This window comes from Rattus norvegicus, chromosome 6 (assembly GCF_036323735.1).
Source record: "Rattus norvegicus strain BN/NHsdMcwi chromosome 6, GRCr8, whole genome shotgun sequence".
NCBI classification, from domain to species: Eukaryota; Metazoa; Chordata; class Mammalia; order Rodentia; family Muridae; genus Rattus; species Rattus norvegicus.
In genome coordinates this window covers 76521844-76546423 of record NC_086024.1, presented here as the reverse complement: position 1 = coordinate 76546423, position 24580 = coordinate 76521844, and the positions used below count along the sequence as shown (strand labels likewise).

The following is a 24580-nucleotide window of genomic DNA, read 5'->3' as shown; positions in this document are numbered from 1 at the left end:
GGACTGGTCTGAACTGGTTCCCGTACATCCCTGGATTGAACAGTCTCTTCCTCCTGGTGGCCCTTCCAATCCACTGTGCCCTGGATATCTGATGCAGACCTGCATGTCCTGTTTATATCCATCTACCTGACCCTATATAACAGAATTTCTCATTTAGGGGGTGAAAAGACCAAAAGGAAACACATTTTCTCTCGTGACCCACTCAGCACATACATGTGCCGTTGAATCTACACACGTGGCTGAGAGAAACAAAACAGAAACCTTAACAAATAAACACGTGCTGACTTACAACACATGAAAATATTCTGTTCTTTTCTCTCTCATCACTAAATTAAACTCATACCTCCTGTTTGGGTTGTGACAAAACAATTCAGCCACAGGGACCACAAGCTCGCTGAAGACAGGAGAACATGGCATTTGCCTGCGTTGTCACTGAACCTAGTAGTAATTATGGAAGTCCAAGAAGATAAGCAACTTTCCCAAAGATCCAAAAAGTATAGTTGCTAAATGATGCCTCAAAGCAGGAAGATAATCATCATATCAGTCGGCTAATACTTCACAATAAAGCTGGACAGTCTCCCAAGACAGCCACTCCTTCACCAGAAACTGACAATGGGCTCTTTAAAATCCTGTCTTTCCTCATCACTGACAAAAGCGTAGTCCATTGCTCACTAAGGTTTAGTATCTCTGTTCGTCTAGAGAGAAGATCTGCGTGATCATCCGTTTCCCTATTCCTGGTAACAACCCCTAACTGCACTGAAAGATGCCACGGCTCCTACGAAACATCTCCAGGCAGAGCTGTGTAAACACTGGTTAGCAAATGGATAGAATAGACAGAGTCTCTGTTACACTGATGCCAGCGTCCCATGAACCAGAGACACTAGAGAGGTGGTATAAACACTAGAGAGGTGGTGTAAACACTCGGGACAGTAAGGCCTGATGCCAGAGACCAGCACGCCTGCACACTGCACTCTCTACAGGTACGGCGGAATGCACGCGACAGTTCCAGACAGGGCGGTTAAGCATCCTCACTAAAACACACACCACTATTAATCATCTTAGTGACAGTGCTCCAGTTGAACATCGTGGGGATTTCCTCCCCTTCTTCATCATTTATTTGCCAATATTTCCTTGTTATGAATATCCCCCAAGTGACTTCCCCCAGCCGTCACAGCTGTGCTACCTATGGTGCCTACCTCGACTGCAAATACCACTGACTCTTAACACAGCAACAACAAAAGCCCCTGAGATGACTCCTACGGTTAAAGGAGGGGCCTTCGCATAGACTAACTGACTCATGGCCCACCAAGCTCCTCACTTTACACTGACCTACCTCAGCCTTTAAGCACATGGTAATTTCAGACAAGTGACGCTGGCTTGATTACAGTAGCTGACTGCTGGTAGCCATTATTTGAAGGGTCAATAATCAATTGTTGCTTTAGCATGTCCTTGAAGGACTGCTTCCTATACAACGATAAGCTTCTTCAAAGAATCCATATGCCACAAGAAAACTACATATCGCCAACAAATTACAGAAACCTAGCCACCAGGACACACACACACACACACACACACACACACACACACACACATTAAAAGGACTCAAGTAATTTTGAAAAAAATAAATGGAAGATAAGTTTTCATTGTGGTATTGTGGTTACACCAATTAGGTCAATTAGGTGACAAAAATTACATATCTATACATATATACTATATATGTAGAGAGAAAAAGAAAGATTGATACATATTGATATACATTGGTTTATCAATAAATAAAGCAAGAGGGAACCATGGTAGGTATGCAACCGTGCAGCCATTATCAAGCACTCTTACAAGCCACAAAGGCAGGGATCAGTCTCAGCTGCTTCTAGGATCTACACCGGAGCAGTTCCAGGCCTTCATAGCCACTAGCCTTTCTCACCTCTCTTAAAATGTACACCTTGGGGTTGGGGATTTAGCTCAGTGGTAGAGCGCTTGCCTAGCATGCGCAAGGCCCTGAGTTCGGTCCCCAGCTCCGAAAAAAAGAAAAAAAAATGTACACCTTGAAATGACTCTCCACTGCAGGTAAGAAGTGGGTGAGAGCAGAGCTCGCCAGCTTGTACTCAGACAGGGTTTTTAGTTAGGGAGCACCTCATTCTTTCCAAAAATAGCATTCTGCTGTGAAAAAAAGTATAAAGGCAAAACGGCAGCACGGTATGTTTGCGAAACATACGCAGAAGGACTGATGCCTTCTGGGGAATCACGCTAACGGTGCATTTTCTATAGGGAAATTTGATGTTAACCTTTCTCTTCAACAAATATTCCACAGTTGTTTTGGAAAGCATATATATTTTATTCTTTTTTCAGAAGACTCCGAATGGACCATTTGGGGGGTGGGGGGAGGGGGACAAAACAACTTCCTTCTGAGCAAAAGCAACGCAAATCAAACTCTGCTGTATCAAAACCCCACTCCCTCCCCAGAGCACCAGGTTGACTTCAGCACCAGCAACAAAACCTCGGCACCCAGCATGGAGATGCTGTTAAGCAATGGACAGAGCAAAAGGCAGCAAAGACAGAGGACTCAACTTCAATTTAACTGTCCTGAAAGGTACATAGTAATTAGCTGCAAAGCTCTGAAATCTTAGCTAGCATGTTAAGTCTGCTACATGACAGTATAATTTGACTTCTTAAAGGATTATGCAAATTACAACTCATCATTCCATTACAGGATTGAAAAAAAGTGACAGCTAATTTATACATAACACACCTTTCAAATCCCTAAGATACGCAGCACCTGTGCCATGTATTTCGCTGAGACTTTCTTGCACATAAGTACTTGTTTATTGCAATATAAAGAAGCTTACCTAAGAGCTTTAATACAGTTATTTTTTAAAAAAAATTCTTTTAGACCACAATTTCAAAATAATAGACTCCCCCACCCTTGATTTCCGAGGTAAAATTTTTGTTTTTCTTGTTTTCATTTTGTTCCATTTGATTTGGCTTTTACCCCCCTCCCCAGTATAAATTTGATAAAAAAAAATAAGGTTTAACACAAATAAGCTATTCGAATAGCTGGCAACCACAAGCACTGATGCACGGGCCAGAAGGCAGACTCACAAAGATTTCAACATACTTCTGGTAGGTAGATTCACAGTAGATTCCGTCATATCTGTAGATTTTCCTACATTCTGATTGGTTGGGCAGAGGATGCTGGGCAGTTATTCTGTAGAGGCATCAAAAACAGACAGACATGACTAGAGAGCGGAATGCAGGGAAACAAGTGTGCTGAAACGTAATCATTTTGCTTTTTACCCTTAGGCTCTACCCTGTAATGTCCACAGACACTGTATGTACCATATGAGCTCCCACTCTAGCGAGCCCCAGTCAGACAAAAGAGAGTGCTTTCATTCTTCATGGAAACAATCTTACTTCTAAACTCAAAGTCATAAAAGTAGAAGAAAATCAGGACAAGGGTCTAAAGCTAAACTCACTCTACAGTCCCCGTGATTAGTTTCTAAAGGAAATGTTAAAAACAAATGTCATTAGTGTTTTCGTTACAGGACTGTCATTAATTCAATCAGGCGTTACTCGAGGAGGCAACTGTAAATTAGCTATAAAACCGAAGTTGGGTTAATACGTTTTCAGCTTTATTCAATTTATGTGAAGTCTGTACGCTCCTGGTTTCTAAAGGGATGTAATACAGCTTATAGAACTGAACCCAATTAGGGATAAAAACACAAGCAAGGCCATCGGGAGCGAGGGTTAGATGTTAACAGGCACCTGAGATGAGCTGATTACAGCGGATCCAGGTTTCTTGGCAGTTAAGGCAAAGGGGGGCTTACACAGTTTTTCTTTGTATCACTTAAGCATATAAATTCATCTGAGACTCTCTGCATTATAGAGATGTGAAAATGCTGAGAGGCATTTTCTGACCATGCCCTTCTGTTGAAAATCTCTTCATTCAGGGGGAAAAGTACATGAGGAACCTATCTTGTTTTGTTTTGGTGGAAAGTCATGAGATTTAATCAATACAAAATATCAGTAAGAGTACCAAGCAGCTTGCTCTTATAACTCTAACAAAAAGCAACATAATACCTAATCTTCAAGCATATAACATAGATTTGCATTTAAATATGCATACATAGTCATATATTTTAAATATGCATATACACAGACACACACACACACACAGACACACACACAGACAGACCCACACACAGACACAGACACACACAGACACACACACAGACCCACACACAGACAGACACACACACAGACATACACACAGACCCACACATAGACAGACACACACACAGACATACACACACAGACATACACACAGACCCACACATAGACAGACACACACACAGACAGACCCACACACAGATACACATGCACAGATACACACACACACACACACACACACACACACACACACACACACACACAAACCCCTTCAGTAGTAATTAAATCATGCAGTGCATCCCTATTCTATAAAAACTCAGATGAGTCTTTTCTAATTTCTGTGTGCTTCTAATGTCATTAAGTTTACTTAATATTTCATAAAGCCCAATATACCTGGGGACAGCACTTTATAACAAGTTAGGTTCTGTTCTGGAGCTGTATTTATATGCTTCCCTCACATATTATTTAACATGTTCTCTGTGCTATAATCAGCCTGGCCCCAAATCTCTTATTAAATTTAGCCGGCCAACAGTTCTATCTATAATTAATCATTTGCCCCTTGTTTAAAGTGATTTTTAAACCCCATTTGATTATTGCACTCAACTTCTAGCATAAATGCACTCATTAACTATCACTGGAATTCTAAAGGCTTTCATTAACCTATGTGGTATTTCACTGTAAAGCTGGTCAAGGAAAGCAGGAAACACAAACCGCTTGAAAACAAGTGCGAGCTGGTTTGAAAGATGCGATTACAAGGTCGGCCTGACAAATTCGTTTTAGCCATTAAGTTCACAAAAACAAACTCTGGGAAGAGTTTTTAAGCAATGGCATTAGATACTATAAATTAAAAAAAAAAGTAAATGTATTTGATGAGATCGCACTGAAGTACTCTGCATTTCTCTTCAGTAGCTTTCTATGTTTAAAGTTGACTTCTTGAGGCTTGCTCTAAAGATTGGGAAGCATTTACATAGGAACAGATCTAGGCTGACGCTCAAGAATTCCATAAACCATCTCAGAGAGGTGTTGGGTAAAGAGACAGAGAGACAAAATAAATAAAAGGCACCGTCACCTTCACAGGCCCCCTTTAATGACAGCCAAGGTTATAATGAAAGTTTTGATCTGTCTGCTGCATTTCATTGAGAAAACTATCTGGTGTAAAAAAAATAACAGACAAAAATCCTCTGCAGGAAACAAAAACCCCAGCCTGCCGTTTACTTAACACTTGGTGTTTCTCCTTTCTTGCTACAATAGATTATTAACCAAAGGCTTTTTGAGTTCATTTTCTTCACCTGATTTTTGTTTTTAAAGGTTAAACACTACCAGTAAAAAGTTCAAATACGCCTTTCAATCGTGAAACTATTATGAACCACGGTGTCTGCCTATCAAACAGTCCACGGTCCTCCCCCTCATGTCAGTCCTGTCTGGATGGACTCATCATCCAGCTTGGGGTAGACTTAAGTGCATTTACATACATGGGAAACGTGTAAGCTATGACTAATTTTAACTCACAGGGCAGAATTTAAATAATTAGTTACAAGAAGTCAAACTAAGGGAAAAAGGAGGAAAGAGATGGTTAGAGGCAGAGTAGTAAATTGTTCCATTTTTGCAGGTAATCTAAATGCAAACTAGAAGCAACTTATCATGAGAATGGATTTTCCACCATCTGGTCAAATAACAGGGGATTTGTCTAGTGGCGAGCAAAGAATGGAATGATGTGAGAAAGATTAGCGGGCAAGTCCTACAGTTAGCTAAAATGTATTTTGTGCAAACAAGAACAGATGACGCCTTAACAATTACACCTGTCAAAAACTCCAGAAAGCAATCCATCTCTGAACAGCCCAGTTGAAAACAGGCTAGTTCATAACAAAATGAATTTTTTTTAAACAATTGCCAGCCATAACAGTTTGATGCATGACAAGCTTAGGAAGTCACATTTCACGTTCAACTGAAACCTTAACTAACTGGACCCTGGTTCCCAGTGATAAGTAAGATATTAGACCTTCTAAAAGTGTTGAAACCATATAAATGGCAGGTTTAAAAAACCACAAAAGCAAGGAAACTTGAAATTAGAAACAAAAAATCAGAAACAAGAAACTGCCATGGTCATATCCTTTGGGGCCCTGTGTACCACCACTGTCCTAGTACTACTGCTGTCCTGGCACCATGGACTCTTTTCCTGGGACAAGCGTTCCTTTGCTGCAGGAGAGTTCATCTTGATGGGGTTCTGCAGATGTTCCGAGGGGTTTTTATTTCCTGACCTCCATAAATGCTGGCACTCCTCTGGAGTTTATAGGAGTGTGTTTGTCTGCTTTCCCTTGTTATTTTAAGTTGATAGTCTGAACTTCTATCGTAGCCAGGCGTACATCGTTTCATATTAATCTTCACACTTAGGCCATTCTGTCAAAGTCCCCAGAGATCCCATTATAATACACACAGCTCAGACCTGAACTGCTAATGGATTTGAGTGGTGACGGTGGTTCTTATTTAATGTGTATCAAGCAATATAATCTACCACGTATCTAAAGGCTGTCTGTGTTTTTAAATACATCTAGAAATACTTAGAATTCCCTAGTATCGTTTAGTCTTTGAAGATAACAGTGACTCATGGGCATTCTCCTGGAGATTTTCTCAACAGCTACGTAAGCTGTAGAGGTTATGAAGACTACATGAGCACTTCATTGAAAAACTATCTGCGGCTTCCTTTTTATTTGTTCTATTATGTTTCTATTCTAATAGCTATGCTGTTTATAATGTCTATAGTCTGACTCCAAGAGATTGAAAAAAACTGAGTCTTTCTATCATAGGGATTTGTTTCCTGTGATTCCTCTATGCCCTGTAAACAACAGGGACTAGTACCTCATGCCTTCCATTGCTAAAGCTGGGAAGCTACGTCAATCATATTAAACAAAACGCTTACCCATTAAGTTCTGATGGCACCATCCCTAGCCTTTGTGTAATGAAACCGTGGCGGTGCTTCTCTAAGGCACATGTGCACACACTGATATACTACACCAGGCAATCTGGTTAGGAGCTTGGTTAATGTGTGGCATTTGCCAAGTTACCTCTGAGAGGCACAGCTCCCCATGGGAAATGGGAGTAGTAAAAAGTATCTGGTCTCTAACACACTAGGAAAGTTAAGAGAACTGGTTGTGGGAATTTGCTTAGCTCTGAACTTTCACCTATCAACAACATGATAAATTTTACCTTATAATAACATTGATTACCCGCTTAAATGCTAAAGTTATGGAGGGTCATACACTGTGACACACTCCAGGTATAACCTGAGAAACTTTTAAGTGAGTATTCTAATATGATCTTTGAAGGCTTTCTGCAGAACTTTAATGCTTCTTGTAGATAACCTGTTTATAAGATTTCATGATAATTCATCACATCTGAGTTCACGTTAATATAACTTTTATCAAAATAATTTATTTACTTGGTGAGCTTTTTGTCCTTAGTAGTAATGTGCTGAGGAACAGAGATTGGAGCAGCAATACTACACTAAGCCCAGAAACCAGAGCGAAGAAGAACCAGATCCCATTTGATAAGACCTACCCAAGAGTACCCAGCTTCCAGTTTTTGAAATGCTAACTTGCAAAAGAGACTCATCCGGTATGAGCCAACACAGAGGGCTTGAATCTAAAGTTCTAAAGACATAAAGAGGCAGATTTCAAAGTGGGTGGGGGAAAAAGCCAAATGTCCAATTCTAGACAGGAATGAAAGGTGGGCTCAGGACAGACCAGATCCCTGCTGCTGTTGGTATTCTGAGCTAGTCCAAACACCCACCTAGTACATGTTAAAAAAGAGTTCTCAAGCACCACACTTGGAAAGGGGGACTTTACTGGGAAAGGAGGACTGTCCTTGGAAGAGAGAACTCTACTGGAAAGGGGGACTGTGATTATGGCTGGAGAGCCTGTTTCCAATCAGCCCCTTCCACCAAGTGGTACCAGACTGAAGACCTTCAGCACTACAGAACTGTTTCTGCCATCACTACTAACTTCTGCTAAAAATCTTTACAGAATAGTAGATTGAAGGCAAAACAAAAAAGGGTTCTGACAGGGTAACTAAAAAGCATCTGAAATACTATATAATTCTGGTAGCCAGACAAGGTTATTCTGGCTTGTTGTTCTTTCTCTCTCTCTCTCTCTCTCTCTCTCTCTCTCTCTCTCTCTCTCTCTCTCTCTCTCTCTCTCTCCCACCCCCACTCTGTGTCTCTCCCCCACCATGTTTCTCTCTCTTCCCTCCCTCTGTGTCTTTCTCCCCTCCTTCCCTGTCTCCCCACCACCTTTGAGACTTCCCATATTTGCCTATTTTCTGGGAGTCGTTTCCAGATAATGTTTAGGATCCAAAGGAGAGTTTCACCAAATGTGACTTTGAAAAGAGGACAGTATGTCTCTGAACCTACAATGACAAGAGTAAGCAACACTTTGTGCATATTGTAGTAATGTAAGCCTGCACCAGAGTATCTGGAACGAGGCAAAGGATAGTAATCAAAATAACTAAGAATTCACTTTTTAAGAAGCATGGCCATCATTGCCGATCACCATACAGGCACATCGACCACTCAACTCTAAAGATGTCTGTTCCCGTGAGCCTGATCCATGGAAGCAGAAATCACAGCTTCAGTGAAACTGAGATTTGACTACTCACAGAAGGGTCAAAAACAAAATAAACCAAACAAAAGTCAACAAACAATGCACCAACAGAAACTAAAGCTTTGTGTCCAAGCCCTCTCTTCCCGCATAAGGAAACACACAGCAGCCTCCACCACCAGGGTGCTGTGAAAACAGCCTGAATGAAATGAAAGACACAAAAAGACAATGGAGTCATGGTGCTGGTCTGTTCATGCGATTTCTGTCTACCAAGTGTTAGTACCTTATACTACTGTAAGACTTGACAGCTGTTAAAGGTTCTCAGTGGGGAATGTCATTCTACGTCTTGGGGATCAGTTCTGAAGTATATTGATGGACAAAAACCAGGTCAGAACCATATCTAGACATAGGAAATGAAAATCAAAAGACATTGAAAATGGAAGTCCATCATGGCTTGAGCTACAACCATGGTGGTAAAAAGCGAGCAGCAGGCAAACATGGTCTTCCCAAAGCCAGGGCAGCTCAGAGGGGGGCACCAACTGTAGGAATCTTATTAGAAAGACTATTCCCAGAGGAACAGCCTGAGGTCAGGCACATGGAGTGAGAAGAGAAATCTAAAAGGGGAAGCTCCTACCATTCATCCTTCTGGACTGTGTTACGGTGAACTCTTCTCTACTCATCCCCCAAGGAGTCTGTTTCCCGGAGTCAGAGCACAGCACGGAAATGATTATGTGTGAATATATGAGGTTTCAAGAGTAGTGGATGATGTATTTGTGGATGTCTGGTGGCCTTGAGTACTGTCTGTACAATAGGCATTCGTTTTTATTAAAATGTTAACTTTACAATGAATAAATTAGGACACTTATTCCACAGGACTGATAAGTAGCAGACTCTGACTTCTAGATTATTCTGTTCTAGGACCTAACGTCTGTATTTCTTCAAATAAGAGTTAACACAGAAAGCGTTATTCCCAAAGCAAATTCTACTGAAAGGTCAATTCTACATGCAATCCCAAATAAATATTCCTAAATTCTTCAGATGGCATAGCCTCTGTCGTTCATTAAGGCATCACATTCTATGCAGCCGTCCCCAGGTGGACAGATTTCCAAGCAGAAGAGGCATCTCACACAACCCACACCTTCACTAAAGAAACCAAGGCTAAGACAGTCAAGAGGGACGGCACGCTCTACCCAGACATGAAGGATTCAGGTAGATACAGATTGATATCATACACACGAGGGAACTACCAATATATATTTTTTTAACCTCAGTACCTGTAAAACCTCAGCTTTGGTGTTGGGAGGGCCCCTAACCAATATCTCCATTGGATCTAGTCAAATCAGTTGGGGATTGGGGATTGACATGTTTCTATCAATGTTTTCCTTTCTGAGAACAATCATGTGTCCAAGGCTCATTAGAAATAAATGTAAATCATTAAACAGCTTGGAATACTTAAATGAAGATTGGCTCAAGCCTCTGATCTCACATAGGTTTTGTTTACCAGCTGATTCCTTTCTAACACTTGCCCTCAACAGGAAAGGACATTAATATGTATTGGGGGAGGGGGACTAACATTTAGAAATAGAGGTCAAATTTTAATTTCCATATTGAGGATAAACTAATTTCTTTGTTGATTAATTTGTATGTGATTGAAAAGTACACTAGGCACTGAAGGTGGTTACTAAAACTCACCAACTTAAAGTATCAATGGAAAAATAAGCGGCGTATGAATGATTTCATTCAGTAGCCACTATACCCTTCTTCAGGCCAATTTTAACACTTGGCTTTGAATTTTACCTGTCTACTAATGGCCTCCAGTTCTCCATCTTCAGCTCTTGTTTTAACCCAACCCCAAATTCTGTATATTCATACATCTCTACTTAGAGCTTCTACCTGATCTTTTGAATACTGAACCCTTCAATCTCCTGCATGAGTAGCCCTTCTATCCACAAAGCCCTTCCATGCTGTGTTCTACATTTCTGTATAAGGGCAATCTTCCTTATACACGTTCTGTACACAGGCTACAGGGGTCACCATGCCCAATCACCACAGCCTCCTTCTCCTAGCTATCTACTGACTTACTCCATCAGTCACACAGCGTCTGACTTTTTAAACAGCAACATGATGACATCCTGCAATGGTCTGATCTGCACTGTCCCCAAAGGCCTGATCAGGCTGTATTAGAGGTAGGGAAACTTTAAGACATAGGACCAGTTTTGATGTTTTAGTCACTGGGGCATGGCTGAAGGGGTCTGTGAGACCATGGCCTCTTACTCTGTTTTGTGTTCCAGTTTGCCCCTTGACTTGTGTCCTGTAATCACATAGCATCTCGCTACTGACTGAAAAGCAATATAGCTAGAGATCATGGCATAGAACATCCAAAACTGTCCCCACATAGCTTTTCCTCTGAACAAATTTCCCCAAGCTTACTACAGAAAAGCACTCGACCAGCACAGATCACGACCCTACTACTCCCCACTGAACTGCAGAACCACAGAACCAAAGTGTGGCATTCAAAGCTTGTCTTCTGGCTTATTCCACACGCCCAACTTCCACACCTGTGAGCAAGCCACTTTATTTCCATTTGACTTTTCCATGGTTGATTGGCATGTGACTCTCAAAACTGACCTAGATCATGACTTCTGAGTTCAGCGTCAGCAAGGAGAACACATGCTTCACACGCTCCTGAAATTCTCTGGTAAAGCTTCATCCCTTAACTGTTGCCACAGTGTGAAGTCTATGCAAGGGCGTGCTTTACCGTTAGGACTTTCAGTTCTAAAAGCTTTTGGAGAGATAACAAGGACAGTGAATGTGTTCAGAGATGTAGATCTATGCTGCTTTCTCTGTGGCCTACTCCATTCCAACTCAGCCCATGTTTCTTCCTTAGCCCAATGACTCTAGAAATAAGTGCATCCTCTTCCATTAGGCAGTACTTCTCAACCTTTCTCGTGCTGTGACCCTTTAATACAGTTCTTCATGTTGTGATGATGCCCCCCCAACCATAAAATAATTGCTACTTCATAACTGTAATTTTGCTGCTGCTATGAGTTATAAGTAAATATCTATGTATTCTGATGGTCTTGGGTTGCCCCTGTGAGGAAGTCACCTGACCCCCAAAGGATCAGGACCCATGAGTTGAGAACTGCAATTAACCACTTTCTGCATCACGTTAAGCCTTAGCTCAAGCTACTTGGGAAGGAAAAAATAATCAGCTCAAAGAAATGGCCATCAGACTCCTGTGTACAACATGCTTGCTCAACATTAAAAATATCGAAGCCCTAAGACTAGATTGCATAAGGTTCACCCATTCAGGATATTGATAAATCTGAGACAAAGTTGTGCATGCCACCATCAGCCAGGGGCTGCTTTGCTGCTTGGCTAACGGACACGTTGAAGAAGCACCCAGTGTTGGAGCTTTGTATCTCTTGCTAGATACACTGAAATTTACACAAGTTTGTGATTCAGACCAAAAAATAAATTGAGAAATGGAAATTCTTCCAACCCGACTATGATAGAGGAAAACACTTCACAGGTCACAGCTCAAACTTCAGAATGTTTTAATTACTGGAGGTCAAACCTTAGGGCCTCCCAGATGCTAAGCAAGTACCCTAGCACTAAAGAACATCCCCAGACCTTAAAATGAGAGATGTAAAATGGCGTTAACGTATACTAAAATTTAACGAATAAAATGTCACAAACCCACACATGTATGTATCTGAATACATATATGGATAAAAAAGTAATTTCTGAAACTTTCATTTCACTCCCGGATAACACATGGGATGCTTGGAAGCTGGCCTTGGGTAGCCAGAGTAACAGAGGCACACAGCCTCCTTTGCAGCTAGGCATGGCCACGTGATCTTGTTCTTGTTTATACAGGAAGAGCAGGAATGTGTGCATGTCAAATTGAAAAATACCCATACTTTCCGAAATTGGCTACAAGTAAACAAGAGTTGTTATTACAAATATCCATCAGTTCACGCTCAACCATAATTGTGCTATATTCTATAGAGACGAAATTCCCAGGTATTCCAAGAATTGTGAACTTCTCTCCCTCATCAGAAATATGAACAAAATATTATGGTTACTATGGTTTAAGTGCACCAGGGTAATGAAGACTGAAACCATAACTACAATTAAGTGGCAAGATAAAATGACAGAAAGCAGTTTTGGAAAATCACTTTAAATTATCAATAATTGTTACTTAACGTTAATCATTGTGTTGTTAATGTGATTATTCCTGGTGAGAGGTTATAATAGCTTTGGTCTCCTTTTTTTTCAGTTTTTTTTAATGTTCCCCCCAAAATAATTTTGCACATTACCTCTGTTTAATCTCTGGCATGGATGTGACACTGGATTTCATCATCTATGGAAAAATACTGTATTAAAGTCAAATTAGAAATATGACACACGGGAAGGTTTGTGAAAGAAAGAAGGTAGTCAAGACAGTGTGATGGAGTTCAGGGCACAGTCCTTGGGATGCGACTTTTTTTTTTTAACCTGAAAATCTTGTATCTTAGGAGAAATATTTGCAGGTTTTTAAAGCTTCCCACCGATCATTTTGTTGTAGTATAACACATATTTCCTTTTCATTTGAACTGTGGTAAGATTATGAACCGGAGCCTAGACTTTTAAAACAGCGAGAGCATAATGCGCATGCGCCGGATTCTTCGGCCCTTTCTCCACTAAGAGTTAACAGCCCGTCGCAGCGCTCTCTCAGCTCGGGACAACAAGTAAACAGCTAAAAGCACACGCGACCTTGACACATGTATTCTATTCATTACAACAATCACATTTACAGAGTTAGACAAATGCTCGGGAGAATCTGCTTCCTCAAGTTTGATTTGGGTTGAAGCCAAAACATTTCAGCTTTGGTACTCAGGAGTATTATTTAGAAGATAAATTGCCTGATATCAGATTTTGGAAAAGGTAGAATTACCATCAAGTCTTGTTATACAACAATTCATTGGAGGCAACATACCCTGTATTATTCAGTTTTGCTTATCATAAAAAGGATTATTACTAAGGAGAATTTAATTGGAATAAAATATCACTGAATTATAGTTTAGTGTAGCATTCCAATAATAAACAGACCGCCTCCTTCTCCATGAAAAAAGTTTTCTCTTGAGATTTCTACTCCACAGATGCTGTGAAATGTATTTAGAAATATGTTCTTATCATAAATCTTTTAACGCCAAAGTTGACTGTACCAACTATCAGGAGAGCTTCAGGGTTGATCCCTACTTCTTTTGAATAACAAAAATGGTTTCAGCTTTCAGGGTAGCAATTTCACAAAGATATACTTGAGGGGAGGGGATTACACTCAACTAAGACTCCATTATGAAGCAGCAAACACAGCCGGGTAACATAAAGTACTTTCTTGGGTGTATTTGAGATCTGCACGTATTTTCTGTTTCTTTCAAGGTCTTGATACAGAAAGATTTATTAGCACTGTCTTCTCTAAAGGAAAGAAATGACCCGGCGTAAAAGTTTGTATTTTTCTATATTAAGAATCCAACAATCTGCGCTAACCTCTCTCAAAATAACGTGAATAAAAGACTTTTCTTTAAAGGAAATTAAGCTGAATTGCCATCAAATTATAGCTAAGCTGAATTGCCATCAAATTATAGCTAAGATTTCCTCTCTCTCTCTCACTCTCTCTCTCTCTCTCTCTCTCTCTCACTCTCTCTCTCTCTTGCTTTCTCACTCTCTCTCTCTCTCTCTGTCTCATTTGCAAAAATTCAATAGTTAAACAGACTTTCAAAGTGGGACCCTAGAACTGAAATGTTAAAAAGCGTGACCACAGATGATGTGAAGGCCAACCTTACGCTGAGTCACAGTGTCTGACTGAAGTGACACCTTGAAGACGAAGGACACAATGATGGGCACCATTAAACAGGATTTGGGGCAGGAGCATGAAATAAGTCTCAGGACCGTTTTGGGAGAGCTTCTGTTTTGACAGTTTTTGGTGTTAACTTGAATAGTTCTACGAACAATTTTTTTTCATACAATGACCTGCAAGTTGGGATAGATGGATGGTTACCCTTCTCATTGTGAGCACATGGATTCACTTGTGTGTGCTTCCACACAGAGGATTCCACACCAAAAGTCAAGTGTCCACTAGCTCCCTCCCTTTCCACACCTGATATCTAATGACAGGTTTACAAAAAACTCTCTGGTCAGAACATCCCCACAAGCGCAAGGAAGACCTGGTGTGGCAAAGAGTGTTATCCCTGAGTGGAGGGATAACAGTGGCTCCTGTAGTTAACAGATCCCCCAAACCCCAGCACACAGATGTTTATACCTGTGGCATGCAGACACACAACCCTGCATGATCTGCCCTGGGTATATCAGGGCACATGTTTTAGAAATTTTCTCTAACCTTTTAAAATTCATTTTTAATGTGCCCCATAGAAGAAATTGTAACATGCTTGAGAAATGAATATGATGGGCACTTAACTTTCTCTTTTGCATGTGTTTTTACTTTATTCGTGTATATTTATTGCACGAAGTGATACACTTTGTGCCGTTTACACTCAAGAACGTCATATACTTTGATCATATTTACCCCTCTTCATTATCATGAACTGTTCTTCCTCCCTGCCTTGCTAGTCTTTCTATCCACAAAATCTCCATTCTTTTTTCGTATGCGTGTGTCTGTAACTGAGTACATATGTAAAACCTAATTTTCATGTATGATAGAAAACATGATATTTGTCTTTCTGAAAAATTTCTCTGAATAGGATATTGTCCATCTAGAACCATATTCTTGTTAATTACATAATTTTGTTTTTATGGAATGAATATATATAATTGTCAGAAATAGTATGATTGCTTCCCATAGAGGTTCTATCCTTGTTCTCCATACCTTGAGGAAGGGTGATTTTAATTTTCTGAACTTTCAATTTTCTAATTGAAACATTGGATGATACTCCATGTTGAGGATAGATCAAATCAACATCGTCTCCCGAACCACAGAGTCTCAAGAACTGACTTCATGTTCTTCATGCATAACTGTCTAATGAAGTGTATATGTTCACGCCTTGTAAACACTATTTTATTGGAACTGAGATGAAACCAACCTGAAGTAACATAACTTTTTATTAAATAGAACAATGAACAAATCGCTAGATGTATTAAACTGTGATATATTAAACTTTAAAGGCTTTATTTTATGGAAGCATTTTTTTTGTCAAAACCCTACAAGACCTGGGGAGATACATCTGCAGTTATAACAGACACTATTCTTGAAGAGGACCTGATTTCAGTTCCTAGTACCCATACTGGGCAGCCCACAACCACCAAAACTTCAGCTCCAGACACATCTTCTGGCCTCCATGGGCACCTACAGCCACATGCATGGGCACATATACATAAATAAATAATAAATATAAACTTCTTAAAAAGAATGGTCTAAGATAACAAACTCCTAGCTCTAGAGATCTGATATTAATAATCGACTCCTACCATCACCTTCATGTCCGCCCAGAAAGCTCAGAACTATCAGGCAGATAACTATAGGCTGTTAAAAGTTCTGGCATGGACTTCCAAAGAACTCGTCTATTCTTTGTCAAGCCCTACTTGCAACACCTTTCACATTGTACATAATGTAGTTCTTCCCAGTTTTGTTTTGATTTCTCTCTCCAAGCCTCTGGCTGACTTAAGGACTCAGGCAGAGATGGAAATGCTTGCACATGGTAGAGCATCACTGACGATGAGCTTTCCATGCTGCGGATCGTGGTAGAGCATGTGCCTCTCATTATTGTATCACTTCTTATTACTGAAATAAGACACCATGATCAAGACACTTACAGAAGCCTTTGCTGGAATATAAGATGCCAAAGGGAAGAGAGTTCACTGTGGCGGGGTGTGAGGCAGCAGGAGCAGGCATGGACGCTGACAGTCACATGAGAACCACAAACAGGAAACAGGGAACGAATTGGAACTAGGCTGAGGCTACACGATCCCTAAGCCTGTGCCTAGTGATACCCTTTCTCCAGGAGGGACACATTTCCTAATCCTCCCCAGATAGTTCCACCAGCTGGGGATTGAGAGTTAAAGTCACCAGTCAATGGGGAACATTTCTCATGAACATCATTTCAACCGTTAAACTAATTTAACTTGGATAATGTTAACAAAGATAAAAGAAGGACTCCCTGTAGAGACTTATTTTTATTTTTAATTGAGTGCAAGTTGGGAAGGGACGTGTGCATGTGTATAAGTGCCCATAGAGGCCAGAAATGTCAAATCTTCTGCAGCCAGAGTTATAGAAAGTTCTGAGCTACCAAGCACGGGTGCTAGCAACTGAGTTCAAAACTTCTGTAAGAGCAGTACTCACTCTTCACCAGTGAGCCATGTCTCCAGCTCTGGAATGAATCCTTTTATACACGGTTGTTTTATACAGCACCTACACGTCTGCTCTGGTCTCCATTTCATTCAAAGATGTTTGGAAAACTCTACTACACATGGGACCTCTGTCATCCTTTTAGTTTCTAGCCTGGCCAAGTAAAGCCACCCAGCTAGTTAAGTAGATGTTTCTTTAATATACATGAAAGTATCAATTATCTCCTAAAATGATAAATTTCTCCAGAAGGTGAGGGACCAACAAAATGCTGAGGGAGAGGAAAAGAGAGGGGTGTTTGTGGAAGGACAGGTGTGTGATCAATGCAGAAAGGGTGTACTACAAAGATAGCCAGAACTCATTAATCTGTATAGTTAATATGTGCTTATAATGGTTATTGTAATAAAATAATAAACTCAGTCATTCAACAGCCTCATGGCCAAAATTCTAAGGAAATGATTCTCCTTCCCCTATCCTGATACACCGAGATCAAAGTGAGGACAATCTCTTCCTGTCATCATCTCTTCAGGAGAATCATTCTGACAGCGGAATGCTGCAATTCCATTAATTAGAAAAAAACACTTCAATAAAAACGAAAACATTTGACATGTAATGCTTTCTTATACAAGAAAACTTCCTATCAAAGATGTTCTCCCAAGAAAAAGGTATATAGAGCACCCCCCATAGGGAAAAACGCCAGCAGAACTCAATAAGGAAATGACTGAGACTATAAAAATGTCTCCTTCCCCTTTTCTGTCAAGCCAAACTTGGGCAGAGCCGTGGAAATGCCTGTTCCCAGGCCCCAGTGTGCAGTGTGCATGAACCAGGCCTGCTATTGAAAGTGTTTAATAATAGAGGAGCTTGCACTTCGTGTAATTCATAATTAGAGGACGACGAAGACGGCATTCTTTAAAATCAGGCCTTTGTTATCTGCACCAGTTTTAGACAGAAGCTGAGAATCATTTGTGAGCTGTGGCAGACCCAGACTGTTCAAAGCAATTGCTGTTCAGCATGAAAGCTGCAATGGGGGTCACAAAGCAGGTCAGGAGGAAAGATAGTGTATCGATTTCACACCAGGAATAGAGGCAAAGCGAGGGCCCACTGTCGCTGCACGTGATATATTTCACTTCAGTTTAAGGCACATTTCATTCCCGTCCGAGAGGGGGTGGGGAGCAAAGGGCAGTGGATTTCACACTGAATCATGATGAATTCTGGACTTGTGGATTCCAGTAAATATCTTCTTCCTGGCATTAAGTATTTCTGTAGCTGAGTGAACATAATGGAAATTAAGTCTCTAGCCATAGTGAGAATATACCTTTAAAAAAAAAAAGTAAGCACGCCATAGAAAGTTCATTTCCTTCATGGGCTGAGGCGCCATAAAAGCAGACAGGAATGCAGAAACATAAAGTGTATTTAAGTGACCAGCTCTCATGACTACCTCCCAATCAGCACCGTTTGTAGAACCAGAAAGACGCTGCAGATCTCTCAATGACACATGTCCATTATCAGAAATAAACCTATCAAAAGAAAACTCTAAGGTTTGGCCTCACACAAATCTTTAATGAAACAGATGAGATACTCATGGCATCCAAATATGCCATTTTGTGTTCCCACATTCTATGTGGTCTCTCCTACCTCTGCTCTAGAGCATGGTTTATTCAATGTCAAAGAACTGATGCTTACCAAACTTGGCCCAGGGCAAGCTGTCCAAAAGCTAACATTTCTTCCCGATAAACTCAGTAGTTTACACCAGCAATCTTGTACTGTGGCTTGGCTGTAACCCTGTGCGTGTTTCCTTCAAATGTCACCCCAGTGGGTATGGTTGAGAAAGTGGGCCAGCTGGTGGGATGGTTACAATTCTGGACAATGAGGAAGTGGGGTGGACTTGCTCTCTGCCTTCCCACTAGGAAAAGATTGATTTTCTAATGCATTATCCCAACTCAGAGGAAAGCCAGCCCAAATATGGTCTTGGAATTAAATTACATTCTGATGACAACAGTGCTGTCCTTTTAAAAACCTATTAATTTTACTACATACACTATATATGTGCATAGACACATATAACTATTTCTGAAACATTGTGCCTCCATTTAGGAACAAACATCCTCTCATTTCTGGAAACCAAGATTCTGTTACAGAAAGCACTGGGAACCCTATGGAATTACCGGTATCATTTCTCTACCAAGCAGACCTCTCGCTGCCCTCCCCCACCCCAACCCTGCTCTGCTCTTGATGTCCTTGAAGACACAGAGAAGGTATGGACATGGAATTGATGGAAAACATACATGACCCAAAGAGGTTTTAAACACCAGTTCATCCATTCCCAAACCTCCTTCACTTGGAGAGGGAAGACTGAGAGACTGACACCCTGCCGTAATCCTACAACGAAATACTAAAATCTTTCAGGGATGCATGTTCAAACAGAGGAGAAGAATTGGATTTTCAATTTCCCAAAGTGAAGTTTACTTCACAAAGCCTCTCAGGATAGGGAAGGTGGATGGAAATCAAATGGCGTGAGGCGTGTCCATACCAAATGTCTTTAATATTGAATCCAAAATCTTCAGGGTTGGAGACACCGTGGTAGATGTAAAAGGACCCGAGTGTGAACTCCACTACTGCAAAAATAAACAACTAAAACCTACGGAAACCTGTAAGGAGAATCAATTCACTCATTTAGCAGGACTTATCACTTTAACCCAGTAGAAAACAAGTCAGATAAAGAGTAAAATGGGAATTTCTATTAAGCTACTTGTAAAACCTGCCTGACACTTGGCCATTTCTGAATGGCTCCAAGGCTGATGTTCACCCTCCACAAATATTTCATGGTAGCTTACTTCATTATAACTATATATGAGAGTCTTTAATACATATGGTATAACTCACTTCTTCAACAAATATCATGGCTAGAGCTGCCATTCAGAGAATTTGGTGCTTCAGTGTATATTAGAACTCAGTATTATTTACATCTTTAATCCTAATTAAAATAGCTCTCATATTCAGCCCAGGGGTAATGGAGGTATTTTCCTCAAGCTGAACAAATGGTGGTACATGGTTGCTAGTAAGAAGCATGAGATCTAAACCCATTCGAAGCAAAAGAGAAGCTGTTTAGCCTCCACTCAAAAGATTATAAAGCCAAGCACATCATGCTACATCAGAAGCGTTGCTTTAAGCTCCACTTCCAGCCCATAACATGGCTGTGATATTTCTGTAGCATAATAATTATAGCAGCTTAAAGCAGATTAAAAAAAAAGAAAACTGTTTTGTACTTTAAAAATTTTTAAGTTACCTTTAAGAAAATCTCTAACCTGAGTGCAACTTATCATGATAACAAAAGGCTCACTGTGATTCATTCTGGAAAAACTGCGACTTCCAGGAACTTGGTCCTCTGTACTTCTGCCATTGCATCTCCTTTGGGACCAAAAGTCTTCAGAATGTGTTTGTGCTCGACCGTCTTCTTCTGGACTTCTTTACCTTATTGAGATAGGGTCTCTAACTAAACCTGAAGACTACCATTTCAGCTAAGCTGCCTGGCCAGCAAAGTCCCGTCCTGTCCCGGGAGCCTTTTGTCTCTGCTCTGTCCCTCCCCTGCCCCACTGCTGAAGATACAGCCCGTGCAGCCATTCCCGGGTTTTTATAGAGGGGCTAGAGATTTGAATACAAATGAGTTATGCTGTTCGCACCTTACCCACTGGAACATCTCTCCAGGAGCTAAAGGTCTTCACAGGTGTGCGCTGCCCCAATCAGGGCCTGCTCCTTAACGAGTCCATTGCTAAAAATACATAAGACCCTGCTACATCCTTGCCCCAAACTCTGATACCTTTGCTTTCATTTTGAATCAGAAAGGAGAAAAGATGAAGACCAATGACTGTAGCACAATGCACAGATCTTTCTCTCCAAATGTAAGCAAAGGATTACAAAAGGGCTACAAGTTACATGTGGATTTTTCAGGGCTGAGGAGAGCGAGCGGTTTCTGAGGTTCTCTCAGAATAAGCTAGGAAAAGAGCAAGGTGAGTCGTTTCCTCGTCTTATACCTCTGTCCCCTTTTAGAGCAGTGATTCACACAACCATCTGATTGCCCTTTGAGCAATCAAATGACCCATTCAACCGGGGACACCTAAGACCATCAGAAAACACAGAAATCTACATTAGGATTTGTAACAGTAGCAAAATTACAGCAACAAAAACAATCTAATGGCCGGGGTCACCACAACATGAGGAACTGTATTAAAGGGTTGCAACCTTAGAAGGTTGAGAAACACTGCTTCAGGGCAAGAAGCTGACGGTTCTCCAACATGGCAAGTCTAAGGCGCCCAGGCATTGGCTGGGAAATGACTAAGGGATGCTAGGAACTTTCCCAAAACACCAAACCTAAGAGGGCAAAGATGCTGCCGAGGGGGGCTAAAGCATCAATGGGTAAAAGAGAAAAGCTTGAATCCCTGAAAAGCATGTTCAGCCATAAAGCCACATGGATGGCACAGGCAACTCTAATAGCCTTTAGAAATATTTTCTGTACCATATCATGATTTGAAAGCATTCCGTCCGTGTTTCTGTTTAATGTCACTTACATATTCTTAAATCCCTAAATGGCAATGAGATGGTGATGACAATGATGGTGGTGATGATGAGGAAGGGGAGAAGGACGAGGAGGAGGGAGAGGAGGAGGGGAAACTAGTTCTGAAACAAGTATTTACTGAGCACCAACTATAAGGCAGTCTTGGGACTATGGGAGAGCAAGCAATGTTTAAAACGAGCTTTTAATTCACTTGAAGAGATCAAACCTGTGTACAATGAAGGTGAAGCTCTATGGTAACGCAAGAACACCTGAAGGGTCAGAAAACACCCGTGAATATTTCCCTCTCGGAATACTGCCTTCAAAGGCAGGACATCACCACTAGCATAGGAAGTGTCCTCTAAAAGGTACTTGGCTTCTGCCAGCCCATCTAATGAATAATATATGTGCTTTAAATAGATCTTTTACTAGGCTGAATTTATATGCAAAATCCACTGAATACACTCAGAAAATAAGACTAACATTTTAAATGAGAACCCTTTCATTAGGTGTCTCCAAAATATCAAAATAACTGATTGGTACAGTCATTAAGCAAAAGAAACTGCATCCGATCACTGTGATAGGCACTAAATGTGGCACCAAGCTAACGGATTTTTTCCTATCAAATTGGCTTCTTATAAACTAACGTATGATAACCACTTCTACACAAAATTTTGCTAATGAATCAGAACTGCTGCTCTGGGTTCAGAGACAATAAACAAAATGTCCCCAGGCGGCCTGTCCCTGGTCCTAAGGCCTCCAAGGTCAGGCCATTCCCTTGTCCTCCCTCAGTTTTCCCAGTCACAGGAGGAAAATGCTCTCTCTCTCTGTGAGTCTGTGACCTGAGGTGGCTCCAGAGAAGGAATTACCTGTCTACCGGTAAACATCCAAAGAAGTGCTTCTGAGGTAGACCGGCCAAGCAAACCCTACCGTACTGTACTGTGTTCACTCCGACATACAATGCATGTATGTCTACATACATAGTCTGTGGAGTGAATAAAGGTAAGTTAATTTCTATTTTTAATTCCTCAAGCAACAACTTCAGTAAAATCAAATTGTAAATTAAATTAAAATACTAAAATTCAAATTTTTAATATTTAAGTTAATTTAAGCTATCAAATTCTAATTTTGAAGGAATCTCCCTGTCTGAGTGAGCCCAGTTTAGTCTTTTTAATCAGTTGATTATGTAGCAAGCACACTACAAAGTATGTATGAAGATAATCACATTTTCAAAGAACGAACATAGAACTCAAGGCTTCGTTTACAGTGTTACATAAACTTTGTCTGCAGTACTTTAGGGTAAAAAATATATTTATAATTTTAAAATGTTAATTCTACTTCGGAACACAATTACTACTGATTCTTGATTTTTCCATACTTGGGAATATTCTATTATCTAAATTCTTTAGGAATATCCTTAAAATGAAAGAAATAAACACGGCCCCCACACATGACATGACATTCAAAGTTTGAAGAAAAACTTCCATAAATTTAACACCAAGGATACAGTGCTTGAAACCATTTTTTTAAATATATCCTGAGTAAATGACTATCTAATTTATAGATAGATAGATAGATAGATAGATAGCTATCCCTGTATTGATATATTTACAATCTTTGCTATGTTGTCTTTTGAGAACTTTTAAACATCATTAAACATTGTTATACAGAATGTATAAAGTTCAAAAAGCAATGACCAGCCAACAATTGTGCCTATGACAGCAACAGCCATGTGGCTCTCAATCATCTTATTAACATACTTGAGGAATGTCAATACGCCCATTATCAGGCAGAAGAGTATATAAAGGCAGAGTTTGATACTTGGCCAATGTAAGAATGCAATTGGGAAGTAAGTGGTATTGCCGTAGGCTGTAAGTGAGGAAGATACCATTATTATAACACGTACAGAAGCTTTGAATGGGAGAGGGTGGTCATCAGTTAAACAAATGAGCCATCAGGCAGAGAGTAACTATGACACTGGGATCTACCAATTTTCTGTCAGGCAAAGCATGTGAACTGGCTCACAGCAGTAATGAGGGCATGCACAGTGTATGGGGCATCTACATACGCAAGAAGGTCTATGGATGCATTTGGGTGAAATGTAGATACTACTGTCTTAATTGTTCTACTTTAGACAAAAAAAAATATTTTGAAGCCAACATTGGATGCAACTGAAGAGATTGAACCAAATCACTTTCTAGAGTGTTGCCATTTGATTTGACAGTCTGCTTTGGATGTCTACAGAAGACTAGAGATAGCTTAAGCTGCTTTTAGGCGATGGATGAAATAAGATTTAAGTTCTAGTCTGAACCAAAGTTGGAACCTGGTTTCTGTTAAAAAAAAAATCTGACTCAGGTGCCTTTACATACACTGTAATCTCACACAACTATATAAATCAGAATGTCTCATGAATACCATAACCTCATGTGAGGACGTGGGACTTCAGGGGTTACTAGCATTTCTACCATTTCAGTGCTGCGGAAGCTCTTCAGTATCCCCACAAGCAGAGCATGGGGTGAAGATTTTAGTGCAAAGAATGTACTAGGAATGAAAGAAAAGCTGGGGGAGTGGCAAGGGTACACAATCAACGCAGCAACTGTGGGCCACTCAAGCATAATCTCAGGAAAAATGTTAAACACCAACGTCAACTGCATGTCAGGAGAATCCTATCCTGGGGATTTCTCACTTATAAATGTTCAAACCTGTAAACACAGTCAAGACCAACTGAATGAATTCCCTTCCAGGGCTTCAGCATCAAGAGAAAGCCCCTGAGCTAGCAGCTGGAAGTCAGGTTGCTGTGGTCACTAATCCCACTTTCTGTGGGACATCAACACACTCATACGTGCCCAGCCCACCAGCATCCCTCTTCACAGAGGCATTTCTTTTGCCTTGAGTGTCATGAGCACATTTTTTTGAATGATCAATATATCTTCA

At 40.6% G+C, this 24580-nt stretch overlaps 1 protein-coding gene across 15 annotated transcripts in view; it reads right to left on the bottom strand.

Annotated features, from left to right (window-relative positions):
• Npas3 (neuronal PAS domain protein 3) overlaps window positions 1-24580 on the bottom strand; it is an 825122-nt gene that overhangs the window by 716762 nt on the left and 83780 nt on the right. For 9 of the 15 annotated variants that reach the window (XM_039078152.2, XM_039078154.2, XM_039078153.2 and 6 more), the window contains exon 2: window positions 3113-3202. The exons of the other annotated variants lie outside the window; for them this stretch is intronic. In XM_039078152.2, coding sequence (XP_038934080.1) covers window positions 3113-3202 — 90 coding nt within the window. The remainder of the gene's footprint in view (window positions 1-3112; window positions 3203-24580) is intronic. 15 annotated transcript variants of the gene reach the window in all.